The sequence below is a fragment of the Brachyistius frenatus genome, unplaced genomic scaffold, assembly GCF_029030835.1.
Source record: "Brachyistius frenatus isolate BFR_SWC_R1_liver_20210118 unplaced genomic scaffold, ASM2903083v1 Contig_1, whole genome shotgun sequence".
Classification (NCBI taxonomy): Eukaryota; Metazoa; Chordata; class Actinopteri; family Embiotocidae; genus Brachyistius; species Brachyistius frenatus.
Genome location: NW_027210600.1, coordinates 10,858,102 through 10,870,890, shown reverse-complemented (window position 1 = coordinate 10,870,890; position 12,789 = coordinate 10,858,102). Strand labels below are relative to the sequence as shown.

Genomic DNA, 12,789 nt, shown 5'->3' with positions numbered 1-12,789 from the left:
AACATCAGGGGTGTGTTTGTGTTTGTACGTGCTCCACCGGTGTGTGTGTGTGTGTGTGTGCGGCGTGCTTTCTGTGTTAGTGTTCGACCGTCTTTAAAAAGCTCTGTGTCTGGCTGAATAGAAGGAAGTGGCTCTGACTTCCCCAGGAAATGGGAAGAGGAAACCCGGAGGCTTCGACCTCTCTGGCTGCGCTGGAGCCACAAGACGACTCACCGGAGAGGGGGAAGGAGGGAAGGGTGGAGGGTGGACAGACAGAAAGATACTGCCTCTCATTGTGCTCTCCTCCTGAAGTGGAACAAGTTGAGAGGAAAGAGATCAAGTGTAGACATAAGGACAGAAAGACATTAGGTCCCAGCTTCTGTTTTTCTGACTGTGTGGAGATGAAGCTTGTCCTCGCAGCTCTGAGTGCTCTGCTCTGCTGCTCCTTGTCCTCCGTGCGCACCCTGGATCCCGCTGGGAAGAACGTCTGCCAGAATACGAGGTACACCACAAACTTTACTTCACTCACACCTGCTGTCTTTTTTTTACTGTTTTGCTGAATGATGTCGGCAGGAACCAGTTGGTTGCTTTGTTTTTTGGCGTCCCCGGGTCGACTGAGAAAACGAGCTTATAAATACTGTTTTTGTGACGACCTTTAATGCCGTGAGAGTATTTCTCTGAGACCTCCACTCTCTCAAGGAGCATAGGACTATACTTTACAGCTCCTCGGGTTAAATTCAGGCTAAATGCTCTTAATGCCTTTGCTTCTACTTATTTTCCCAAGTTATTTCTAATGCTTGCGGTTGATTTTTAAACACAACAGTGTTTTATTTAGTAAGTTTCAGAATTGTAAGTTTGGTTTGATTATTGTCTGCGCATTCAGGGATCCCTCCACCCTGGTCTGTTGCCCTGGATGGCGTCGAGAAGGAAAAGACTGCACTATACGTGAGCTCAACTATTCTACTGGACAGCAATGTGTTGGGATTATCCTATTAGTGTCTAACTCCATATTTTCTTGGTTTCTCTCTCTCTCTCTCTCTCTCTCTCTCTCTCTCTCTCTCTCTCTCTCTCTCTCTCTCTGTGTGTGTGTGTGTAGCTGTATGTGAGGGTGAGCAGGCCTGTCTGAAGGATGAGATCTGTTTATATCCTGGAGTGTGTCGCTGCCCACCTGGCTACTATGGAGCTCAGTGTAAAACACGTGAGTTACAACGAACAACAGCGGCTGTTTGGCATCAGTAAATTGATGTGACGGAAGTGACCATTCAGGGTCCTGTTGTAGCTGATGGAAGTTAAGGTGGTTGGAAAAATACTGTGTTTTGGTCGAGTGGTTCTCAACATGGGGGTTGGGTTCCTTCCAGAAGCCTGAAAGTGTGTGAGTTGATTAATGTGGTACAAAAGAAGGAAAAACAAAGTTCTGTTAACTTAAGTTTTTGGACTGAATATTTGCTTCTTTTTAAAAAAAATTTTTATTGGCATGAATCTATTACAATATCATTTTACTAAAACCTTAGTTGCCAGTAACTATTCATTTCAAATCTAGTGGCGTAAAATCTATATTTTTCTCTTAAATTTAGTAGAGTAGTATGATATAATGTGTAAATGTCAAGTAAAGTGGAAGAACTTTGAGCACTTAGTTGCTTTCCACCACTGTAAAAACCCATTATTCTACTGTATTAGTATGTATTCACTGTTCGTTTGGCTGCCACCAGGCTGTCCTCCTGAGTTCTGGGCCCCAGACTGTCGCAAGGTTTGTCAGTGCTACCCACACGGTCGCTGTCACCCCGTCACCGGTGAGTGTACCTGCAACCCCAACCGCTGGGGTCCGCTGTGCCAGTACACCTGCAAGTGCACCCGCCACGGCCACTGCCACCCCGTCCACGGGAACTGCACCTGCGACGAAGGCTGGTGGATGTCAACCTGCTCCAAGCCGTGCCAGTGTGTCAGCGCCGGATCTGTGGGCGCCGGCTGTGAGCAGCTAACAGGCCGGTGCCAGTGCCACAGGGGCTACCGGGGGATGAAATGCCCGGTCACTTGCAACTGCAACCAGTCGCCGTGCAACCAGCGGACTGGTGTGTGCGAGTGCGAGCCAGGCACGTGGGGACTCAGCTGTGACCAGAGATGTAAATGTGACCTCACACACAGCAGCTGTGACCCGGCCACCGGTCAGTGTCTGTGCCACCCGGGGTACCAGGGTTTCTTCTGCAAACAGCCCTGTGAAGATGGCACCTATGGCACTGGCTGTAAAATGAGGTGTGTGTGTGTGTGTGTGTGTGTGTGTGTGTGTGTGTGTGTGTGTGTGTGTGTGTGTGTGTGTGTGTGTGTGTGTGTGTGTGTGTGTGTGTGTGTGTGTAAAAGATACATTCTCACCTGTGTGTTTTCATGCTAAACCTCCAGGCCATTTTTCTCACGATAAACTGTGTGTGTCTCTGTAGATGTGGCTACTGTGAGGACAACCGGCCGTGCACTGCGACCGACGGCGCGTGTGCTGCCTGTGAGCGCGGCTGGAACGGAACGCGTTGTGACCGCCCGTGTCCGTCTGGTTACTATGGCGACAGCTGCAAGGAAAAGTGTCCACCATGCAGGAAAAACGAACCCTGTGACCCAAAAACTGGGAACTGTTTGAAGTGTGATCCTGGATGGACCGGACCCAGGTGTGCCAACATGAGCAACAAATCACATAAACTTAAAGCAATTACAGCCAACTGCTTTAACTAAGTACATCCTGAGAGATTACAGTCTGAATAATAATGAAATGTTAATGTGATTACAGCCTACTTAAATAATTGTATTGAAATACTGAGGCAGCCTGGATTTTATTGATCTTAAGAAATACCTCTTGGTCGGTGGTCATATTGGGTCCCAACCCCGAAAGTCTTTCATAAAATATTGGCATGTATATTTACGTCTGCTTTTTATTTATTTATGAAAATTCATTTAAGACCATTTGATTGTTATTTCTGTCAGACTTCCTTTGGTTGGATCTGGCAACTGAACACCGTTATTTACTGGTGTGTAATGCTGTTTGTTGGAGGCTCCAACATCCTTGATTCAGAATAGTACGATTGCTGTTTTCTGGTAACACTCAAACCTGCAGCAATGCTGTCTCTTCTTGAAACTTCACAATTCAAAAGTATCCAGCTTATACAGTGTACATCCTGTTTTACATTTTGTGAGGTTCTTGGTAATAGAGAATGAACAGAGATTTTTTTTTCTCGACCTGCAATGTCCATAATTCTTTCTACGTGAGACAACATCCACAAAAGAAGGAACATCAGTTTAAACCGTCCTACATGCAGAGGTCGGGGTTTATGATCAGAAATCAGTGTCCTCATTTTTTTGTCCTTGTCCAGGTGTGAGGAGGCCTGCTCTGACAGGACGTTTGGAGACGCTTGCAGCTTCCTGTGTAGCCCTTGTGTCCATGGTAACTGCCATCATGTGACAGGAAGATGTGTCTGTCAGCCAGGCTTTCAGGGAGAGAGGTGAGCTGGGTGGTCGCACCACAAAGAAATGTTTATCTTCGGGCAGAATTCATGTAGGTTCACTTAAAACACGCACGCACACACACACACACACACACACACACACACACACACACACACACACACACACACACACACACACACACACACACACACACATATATGAAGTGTTGGAAAAGAACCTGTGTTGACATCCTCCAAAGAGGATACTGCTCAGACTTTCAGATATTCCACCCGTCTTGGACATCCTCTGAAGTCCAAACAGGGTCCTACTTAAACGTTCGGATGTCGAAGCTGTGAAGTCGGGAGTACTTCTATTGTTAAGATGAACTACACTACATGGTTAAAACATGATAAATTGTGGTCCCTTTCATCTTTGTCTCTGTGACGTCCCACTGTTTACATGCCATAAGATTTTTCGCTGAGTATTAGCGTGCGTCATCATTCAACGTTCATACACAGCCTGTTTTGTTTGCTGTGGTTTTGTAAATGTGTGATTTGCCGTTTTTTTTTTTTTTTTTTTTCTTCCAGCTGTAACAGCAGCTGCCCTGCGCTGCAGTTTGGGCTCAACTGTTCCTCCGCCTGCGACTGTGGTGAGGAAGTCAGCTGCCACTCTGTGACGGGTGCCTGCCCCAACAGTACGTCCATCCATCCACCCCATTGTTCAACCATTTTTATGCATATGGGTTTACATTTGTGGGCCTAAAGGAACTTCCCGTACGCTCCTCGTGTTTCAGGTGGTCGAGGCGCTGTCATTGCAGGTGTGCTGGTTCCTTTGCTCCTGTTGTTTCTTGCCGTACTGTGCTGCTGTTTGTGTTGCGGAGGAGGTCCTGTTGATGGCAAAGACAGGTCTGTCCTCACTCATATTTATCAATATTATGTTTACTCAGCATAGACAGTAAACCAGAACACAACTGCACGACACTGAGCTGGACCCGAGGGAAAACCGTTCGTGCTTTGCTTCATGTATGTGAAAAAAAAAATGCTACGTTCAATTTTACGTATTTAAAACACATCCCTCCCATGATTTGTGCCAACTATTTTTTATTTGATGTGTAATCTCACTGCCATACATTCCATTTCTGTGCAATAAATCACGATTACAGATCATCAGGTGACCCAATTTTTCACATCAAGTGAAATCTGTCGCCCCTCCCAAACAGCCCTATCAATTTAGGTATACCTCAAATATCAAGATTTCAGGTGCTCGAAAAATCTTTAATATTTACCATAAAAAAAGCCATTATTAAGTTTCCCATTGGTGTGATTACTAAACCTACCTAATTAAACTAAACCTTCTCTGTCCTAGGGAGACAGTGGCTGAGGGCGGCTTGTCGGTTCGGATGAAATATCACGTCTACAGAGTCCTGGCAAACATCGGTGCTTCCCTCCCCTGCATCTCTGACTGGTCCTCTGGCCTGCCTCGAGTCACTGGTCAGTCCCAGCACACAGTGTTCATCGTGTAATACACTAACACCCTGTAATTCATATTGATTGTGCACAAACTCCACAATTTCAAAAAGTTGCACTTCTGCATCGTAGGACATCACAGCACCGCAGGGACCGTTCTGTAAATCACTTTGAACATTTGAGGTCTTTTAAACCTTCACTGTCTGTTGACGAAACAGCTACACAAATTATAAAGTGTAATATTCAGGTCACTCGCTGAAGCTGTGTGAAACATCAAAGTACAGTTACTCACCTATTTATCAGTCGCCTCTTTCTCAGGGTTACTGCAGTCATTGAAAAAAAGTGTCTGACCCATTTTATGGACTTCATGGAATCAGTCCAGTTTAATTATCCAGTTACAGTCAAATTAAATCGATATTTTAAATTACAAAATGCAGTTTGAAGGAAGAACTACTTCCTAATGCAAGATTATGGAACTAAAACAATAAAGTGCCGAACTACGAACTCTGACACATCTTTACTGCATGACTTTTCAATGTGGAACATAATCAGAAAGTTGCAAATGAATAAAATTTAATAAAAAGTCTCTGAGCTCCTGGGAAATTAAGAGAGTCAAAAATCTTTAAAAACCCTAAAACATTTTTTTAAATAGGGGCCAAGCTTTGTATGAATTGGGCAAATACTATCTTTTTTCTTGTTTAATCTACTTTGTATGTCTCATATACACACACAGTATCTCACCATGACCCAGAGCTGAACTTCAACCACAGCTTCATTGAGCCTCCTTCCTCTGGCTGGGTGACTGACGGGTCGTCCTTCGACAGTGATGAGGAGGAGGGAGAGGCTCTCTACTGTGTCCCTCCAAGAGAAGGTAGGAGCACAAATACTGCCCACCAGACTTTACATTGCCCTCTTTTGGTGGTAAACAAAACCGCTATTGCAAACTGTCTTCCGTCATTGCTCGATTTTACACCCTCTGTCTCTTTGACAGACATCCCAGCCGTGGCGGGTGGAGAGTTCCAGGAGATGAGCTCAAAGTGTAACATGTTCTTAGACCCGTCAGGCTTCAGCAGCGAGGACATCACCTCACCCTTCAACATCCCTCGCACCTCCAGCATCGCCAAGTCCAAGCGGCCGTCTGTCTCGTTTGCAGAGGGCACCCGCTTCAGCCCCAAAGAGAGGCGTGGCTCAGCTCAGGACCCCGGCGCTCTGCTACGCAGCAAACCCAAATCACCCTGGGGTGTTTTAATGCTGTCGGCCCTTCAAAGTCAGATAAGAACCGGGGAGGAGGCTGGAGATGAGGGTGAGGAGAGGGAAGATGGGGTGGATGCCCAGGAGACAGATAATCAGGAGTCAAGCTGCGATGTCACAGACCAGGAAGTAGACAGAACCCCATCCCGAGCCCACCCGCAGGGTCCCGGGGCGTCAGGACGAAGACGGACTATGTCCAACACAGCTGGTCATAAAGGGACCCAGCTGCCATCATCTGCCTCTGACGTTCAGGCGGGGGTGTCTCAGAAGGTCACCACGGTGTACGTGACGGTGGGAAAGGCAGGGAGACCCGTAACCAAGACAGAGCCGAGCTCTGAAGGCCCCGTTCAGGCCATGCTGCGAAGACTTGGCAGCCTGCAGAGACAAAGGGAGCAGGAGCCTGGCAAGCCCAAGCCGAAGGGAGCTGAAGGGATTACCAAACCGCCCAGGAGGAAGCTGGGAGCTCGGGCGAGTGTGTGGGAGCAGGGAGGGCCGTCTGAAGAGGAGGCCGGTGTTTGTAAACCAGTCAGGAGGAAGCACGCCTCCCACAACTCCTCTGACACAGCTGCCCCTCACGACACTCCACCAGCAGAGAGCCCTACTCCCAAACGGCCTCTGTCGTCCATTCTGCAGAGTGTGCCCGAGGTGGCCTCAGCTGACCCAGGGTCAGATCTGAGGGCTGAAGGAGACACGAGGCAGGGTAGGCACCTGAGTGCAGGACACGCTGAGAGCAACTACCTGACTGTGGGACCAGCAGGAGACACCGGGAGCCTCACTGAAATTATCGCCAACGAGGGAGTGATGGTCAGTGTGAATGATGAACCCTGTTATGAAAATGTATTGATTAAACACTCATAACCTCTGAGAAACTACGTCAGCAGGTCTGATACAAACACGACTGCATATTTATGCATGTGCAGTTACAACTTTACATGACAAAGTGAAACGCTTCGTATTAAATGACCAGGTCTTTGAATTATGGTGCTTTATGGTTACACAGTCCTGTACAAGTGTGGCTTACATGATTACATTTAAGCAGCATTTTTGATGTATGTTAACCTTCAGTGTAAATTCTATACAATATAGATGAAACTGTTATTTATATTAGATTCCAAGAAATCTCCAGATATCAGATGTACTTCCTAATAACAACACCATCGGTTTCATTGTTTTTGATAATTTCAGCAAATAAAAGTATTTTGGGGAATTTTTATTTATGTTTTGTAAAGTCTGGGCTGATCCACGAAGACAGGAACAAATAACAAATATCCTGACAGCTGTGTAGAAAGTATCTGATCAATGAGGAGTTGTTAATATCACTGGACATATATCATTTCAGTGTCAGTAAAAAGATCTGAATCTGCCTTTGTAATGATACTTTATTAGGTATAGATGAAACACAGGTAAGAACAGACTGTAACAGATTGCGAATGTGCAATCAAACAAACAAACAAACGTGACTTTCTCTAAATCAATACATCCTGTACATCTGTCAAAACTGCTACAACTCGATTTATTTTAGTTTTGTCTATCTTATAAGTCACTAGGTGAAAGAAAAGTGGAATCGTAAAAATATTTTCACATCTCTGAACTACTGTCAAAGTTTGTCAAAGATAATGAGAAAATAAACATTTCAAATTTTGTAGATACTTGATCTAGGAAACATTTGTGACTATAATGTCATAGTCACAAATGTTTCCTGTGTTGCTATAGTGTCATAGCAATAAAGAAATGAGAAGCAGTGAATATAAAAAAAGACATAAAACCTTAAAATGTTTTTTGTTTTTTTTATTAGAAATGTATTAAGATTTAGCAATTGCTGTTAGGCTGATGTTGAGAACAGATGAGATAACTGCGCAAGTCTATATAAGCAGCGAGCTGAACTTTGGCCATGGGGCAGTTTGTGGACTCTCTGGTCTCCCGTATTTGCTGAGGTTGATTAGCAGCTAGTTATATGTTACACTGAACACGTTTCACATGCTTTATACATCCAACACAGACCGTTTCAGTGAAAATGACTTCCATTATACAGTATTGCAATCATAGTTATCACAATAAAAACACAACATATTCAAAACTACTTTTTCTCTGATCCAGTGGTGTCAGAACAGCTAAACCAGTACTTGGCGATGGATCTGGGGTACGGAGGCATGCCAGGATCAACTCTCTTGGTGCTGAGGTCCACTCTGTAGTATTTATCTATATATAGGGAACACAAACAAAGACAGTCATTCTTTATATCTTGACTTTGGAAAGCTAGTGTTAGTAACACCAGAATATTTCTTTTAAATGTAATACTTATTTTTTGCTTACAAAGATTTCTATGCCTCTGCACCACCCAATAGGGGATGTGACCTGGGTTTAGACTGTCAGGAGATGAGGTTAGTTTTGCCCTACTGAGGATGTGGTTCCAATAGTAACCCAAAAGACCAACCCAAGCTCAAGCTCAGGCTCAAATCAAGCTTGTAGCTGTTTTACCACCATCCACAATTTATTTACATTTTTTACAGCTGTGGGTTGCTCCTCTGTATCCTTTGCATTGTGGGAGGATAGTATGCATCAACAGTGTGCTCAAAAATCAGCCGTATTTTGAATGCATACGGTCTGCTTTGAGCTAACTGAAACTGATAACTTCTTTCGTGTCCTTCACTCTCAAAACCGGCTCAGCATTAGCATGTGGGAGTATCATCACTGTTAGAATCCATCAAAACACTTCTTTATTAATCACTTTTGTTTGGTGAATCATAAACCAGAAAACTGTACTGCATGTCATGTCAGAATCACACAGAAGCACAAGAGAGTGTGAAAGGGAACCTGAGTAGCCTAATTTTAGGCGTCTGTTTCTAACACGCAGCATGTGAAACTAGTTATAAAAAGTCTTCTATGGTGAGAGAGAGCTGGGTAAAGTTTGATCAAATTAGTTCCTGTTGCCTGTCCCAGCTGTCTGCCCTCTACATCTGTAACTCCACTCAGCTGAATTAAATATCTGTTGGTTTTGGACACCAGTAATCAAAATATGTCAACTTGGCTTGTGAGAAATTGTGATGTGCGTTTCTGGACAAAGCAATTAATCAATTAACTAATCAATGCAAGGCAGTAGTAATGAATGAATCAAACTTAGTTCAATTGTTTGCTTTGACCTTTTCTGGTCTGAATGATCATGTAAAGGAATCTGTGTTACCTCCTTTAAAGAAGTAGACGCTTTGAATGGGCATATTCCTTTGAAGGAACCTCTGGTACGACCTGTCGTCTCTGGAGTCGTAGTTGCCTCTGTTGTTCTGGCGGTAACCATCTCTGCGTCTGTCCTGGTCCCAGTCTTGATCCGACCGTCTGTTCCAGTTTCGCCCAAGCCTCTCCTCAATCCCCATCCTCCTCTCTGCCAGTCTCAGACCCATCTCCATCCCCCTTGCAGCGAAGTCCTGACCCACGCCCATCCCCCGCTCAGCCATGGACCCCCAGAAGGGTGAACGTCGTCGCCTCCTCCGACCCCACTGCCGTCCGTTCTGCTGGTTCTGCTGGTTCCACTGCTGGTTCTGCTGGTTCCACTGTTGGCCTTGCTGTTGATCCCACTGCTGTGTTGATCTCCAGGGAGTGACGTAGATCCTGCCTGCCATGGCGGAATCCACGGGAGCCTTGAGGCCTTTCCAGTCTTTATCAATGAAGTGGTGATTGCTATGATGCTGAGGCACTGAAGAAAACAAAGCAAGTTAAGCTGCACATTTCTCTCTAAACAAATGATCTACAACAGCACAACTCACAGTCAGAGAAGAGCTCGCTGAAGAAACTTTCGTAGTTGGTGTAGTACTCATCAGCGTAGCGCCTGAACAGTGTGGACGGAGACGTCTCAGACATCTTGATACACTCCTCATGAGACGGCTGGTGCAAAAACTCATAGATGTAATACTGGTCCCCTGGAGAAAACAACAATATGCCACATGAATATTATTCAACATTCTAACACTATGTTAATTATATAACATAAGGTGAGCCAATATCTAGAATTAAATGGCTGAAAATACACAAGAAACAATATTTGTGGCCGTACCTTTGAAAAAATAGACCTTCTCTTTTGCGTGGTGACCGGGCGCTGGCAGGGCAAACGCTGCATCCACATGATCAGGAATCTTGTCAAAGCCAACGCTGATATCTCGAGGATAGTCCTCATCCATTACACCGTTGTCAAACCTCCAGTACCGGTTTCCCTGATGAAAGATTTAATTCATTTAAAAAAATGTAATTTGTAATAAAGCAGAGTCCTGACATACAACTAACTGGTAATACAAGGTCATTTTGTGTGCCCCCACCTTAAAGATGTAGCTCTTGCCCTCACAGTTGACGCGGGTGAATGCAGCATCAATTCCCCCGCTGATGCCCCACACGTCCTTGATGAGCTTTGGATAACCAGGAAGCACCGACTTCTGGTCCAGTTCAAAGAAGTACTCCCCTGGATCAAAAAAGGGTCGTAGTATATTCAGTCATCACCATCCTTCTTAGGTAGACCCCTAAAAGGTTGTGAAGTGCCAGAACAAATGTGAATTACGTCAACAATACTGTTCAGCCTTTCACCCACCTCTGAAGGCGTAGACGGAGCCATTTTTAAGCTGCATAAAAGAGTCGAAAGGCCTGCCACTGCAGACCTCAGCGTCAGGGTCAGGGGCCGCAGTGGTGGCCGTCGTCACGGGAACAGTGGTGGTCTCAGCTGCTGCTTCAAACTGAGAGGCTTGAGTCGTGCTGGGGATCTTGTTTGTTGGGGGAACTGTGCGTGAAACGGGGGTTATCTTTGGAACAGGGGATCTCTGAGTGATGGTGTCCATCTGTAGCGGGGGTTGGGTCATTTCTAGTGTGGTGTGTGGGCGTCGCTGTGGTCTGTGATTGAAGTCTGGGACAGGGCGGCGTGTGGGCTGCAGCCGACGACCGATGACCGTAACAGACGGGCCGTGTGCTGAAGGTGGAGGGGTCGGAGTGGTGTCCTCAAACAGCTCATCGTCATCTTCTGCGAACACAAATGTGTCTCCGCGAGCTGAACGGGGGTGAAAGTGGCATTAATGACCATCTTTCCCTGCAGCATTTTGAATTTTTTTTTAACATGATTCTACTTTGAAAATTTGAGCAGAGGTTTCTTACTAATCCTACCACAGATGGCCTCAAAGTCAGAGCAGCAGCTTTTGTAATACTTGCACATGGAGTCACACTGGCACTTCTTCAGAGAGTCAAAGCCATTTTCACAGCGAGCCAAACAGGACTCTAAAGAAAACATGACATTCGCTGGATTTTTGTGCTGCCTCTGTCCATTATTTGTGCGTCTGAGCAAATTCATATCCTCCTTTAGTTAATTAAATTAAATTTGATTACAGCTCCCATGAGGCTTTGACAACATGCCAATTACAAAGACTCATGAGATATGTTGTTCTTTTTATGAACTGATTCTTTTTTTCATTGTCAGTAGCTCTGTGATTTTGATGCATGCTTGTATCCTGTTTTTAATTATACATGTCATTAGTGATAAAACTAATAGTTAATTGGTTAATTGATCAACATATTTAACAACAAATATTTGATGACGGTTTAACTGTTAGAATCCACAGGGTACAGTTTCATAAGCATTTGCAACTCTTTAAAATTTTATATAGTTTTTAAATGTAAATATATTTGGTAATTTTGGACTTCTCGTCAGACAATACAAGCACTCATTTTCACTTATTTTCCAAAATAAAAGACTAAAGACTTTAGTTAAAGACTAAACAATTAAAGATTATTGATCAAAAATAATCATCAGATTACCAGTTAATAAACATGACAATGTAAATGAATGAATAAGTTGGTAACGTTAACTATTTTATCTAGTATGTAGGTGCCGATAAAAATCTTCACAAACTCTAATTCTGGACACAATAATAGACCCAAAGTCAAGTCTTACAAAAACACGGTAGCCTAATACTGAAGAAGGAACAAAAACGCACCTCCATTTTTATTCCACCAACTACTTTCTGAACTCTAAAACTGATTTTTAATGTTTGACTTACCGTCTACAGCAAAAGTGTCTGCGATCAGAGCGAGCAGCAGCACGGCCCACAGCCTCATGTTGCCTATGTTGTGTCGGAGGACCGAATGATAAAATAATGTTAGACCCTGTGCTCCCAATCATTGGAAACATGTGTCAGTCACCCCACTTCCTTGTTTGCTTTAACCTTATTTGCAAACCTCTTTCTACTGGAGCAAATAAAGACAGACAGACAGCAAGAAATAGATAGAAAGCAAAGGTTTAAACCACATGACCAACTGTTGACCCCCGCCCAAGTTGTTTTTGTATTTTCACTGTAGTTTATGCATCATTGGGTGTTCACAGACGAGTGGTTTTCTCTCTGCAGCTTAAATATCCTACTTAGTTAGCTACCTCATTGTTTATCAAATGGGTTAAGGTTCAGATGAGGCCTGAACTCAGCTTGTAATGGTGTTATCATGAGGCCTCACTGAGGACAGAAGAGCGCAGTGCTGGAGTGCAGTCTAATAAAACAGTTTAACACAGCCTTACAACACAATAAAGACTTTACAAATGCAGACAAGCAAGTTGACTCCATACTTACTTTTGTCATGTGTAAGTGTTCATCATCACAGATATACTATTTATAAGAAGACAAATCAATTATGTGATGACGTTCGATAAAGAACA

The 12,789-nt window shown here is 44.2% G+C and overlaps 2 protein-coding genes across 5 annotated transcripts; one reads left to right on the top strand and one right to left on the bottom strand.

The window, feature by feature from the left end:
- The first annotated feature begins 326 nt into the window (after nucleotides 1–326).
- scarf1 (scavenger receptor class F, member 1) lies at nucleotides 327–7,885 on the top strand. Its single transcript, XM_069689704.1, has 12 exons — nucleotides 327–481; nucleotides 863–924; nucleotides 1,076–1,177; nucleotides 1,689–2,229; nucleotides 2,412–2,630; nucleotides 3,330–3,458; nucleotides 3,990–4,096; nucleotides 4,196–4,307; nucleotides 4,768–4,892; nucleotides 5,602–5,739; nucleotides 5,860–7,813; nucleotides 7,849–7,885. Exons 1-11 carry the CDS (start codon nucleotides 381–383, stop codon nucleotides 6,975–6,977), a joined length of 2,754 nt encoding a protein of 917 aa, XP_069545805.1. The 5' UTR covers nucleotides 327–380; the 3' UTR covers nucleotides 6,978–7,813; nucleotides 7,849–7,885.
- A 59-nt stretch (nucleotides 7,886–7,944) lies between these two features.
- On the bottom strand, nucleotides 7,945–12,213 carry vtna (vitronectin a). 4 transcript variants are annotated; one of them, XM_069689683.1, is made up of 8 exons: nucleotides 12,143–12,213; nucleotides 11,244–11,363; nucleotides 10,690–11,139; nucleotides 10,424–10,563; nucleotides 10,165–10,321; nucleotides 9,878–10,030; nucleotides 9,301–9,807; nucleotides 7,945–8,318 (listed from the first exon to the last, which is right to left on the bottom strand). In XM_069689683.1, the coding sequence occupies exons 1-8, from the start codon at nucleotides 12,198–12,200 to the stop codon at nucleotides 8,197–8,199; spliced, it is 1,707 nt and encodes a 568-aa protein (XP_069545784.1). In that variant the 5' UTR covers nucleotides 12,201–12,213; the 3' UTR covers nucleotides 7,945–8,196. The 4 variants fall into 4 exon arrangements, with proteins under 4 accessions (XP_069545784.1, XP_069545793.1, XP_069545766.1 ...); XM_069689692.1 differs by lacking the exon at nucleotides 11,244–11,363 and having other exon boundaries at nucleotides 12,143–12,209; XM_069689665.1 differs by lacking the exon at nucleotides 12,143–12,213 and having other exon boundaries at nucleotides 11,244–11,667.
- Between the last annotated feature and the right edge of the window lie 576 nt (nucleotides 12,214–12,789).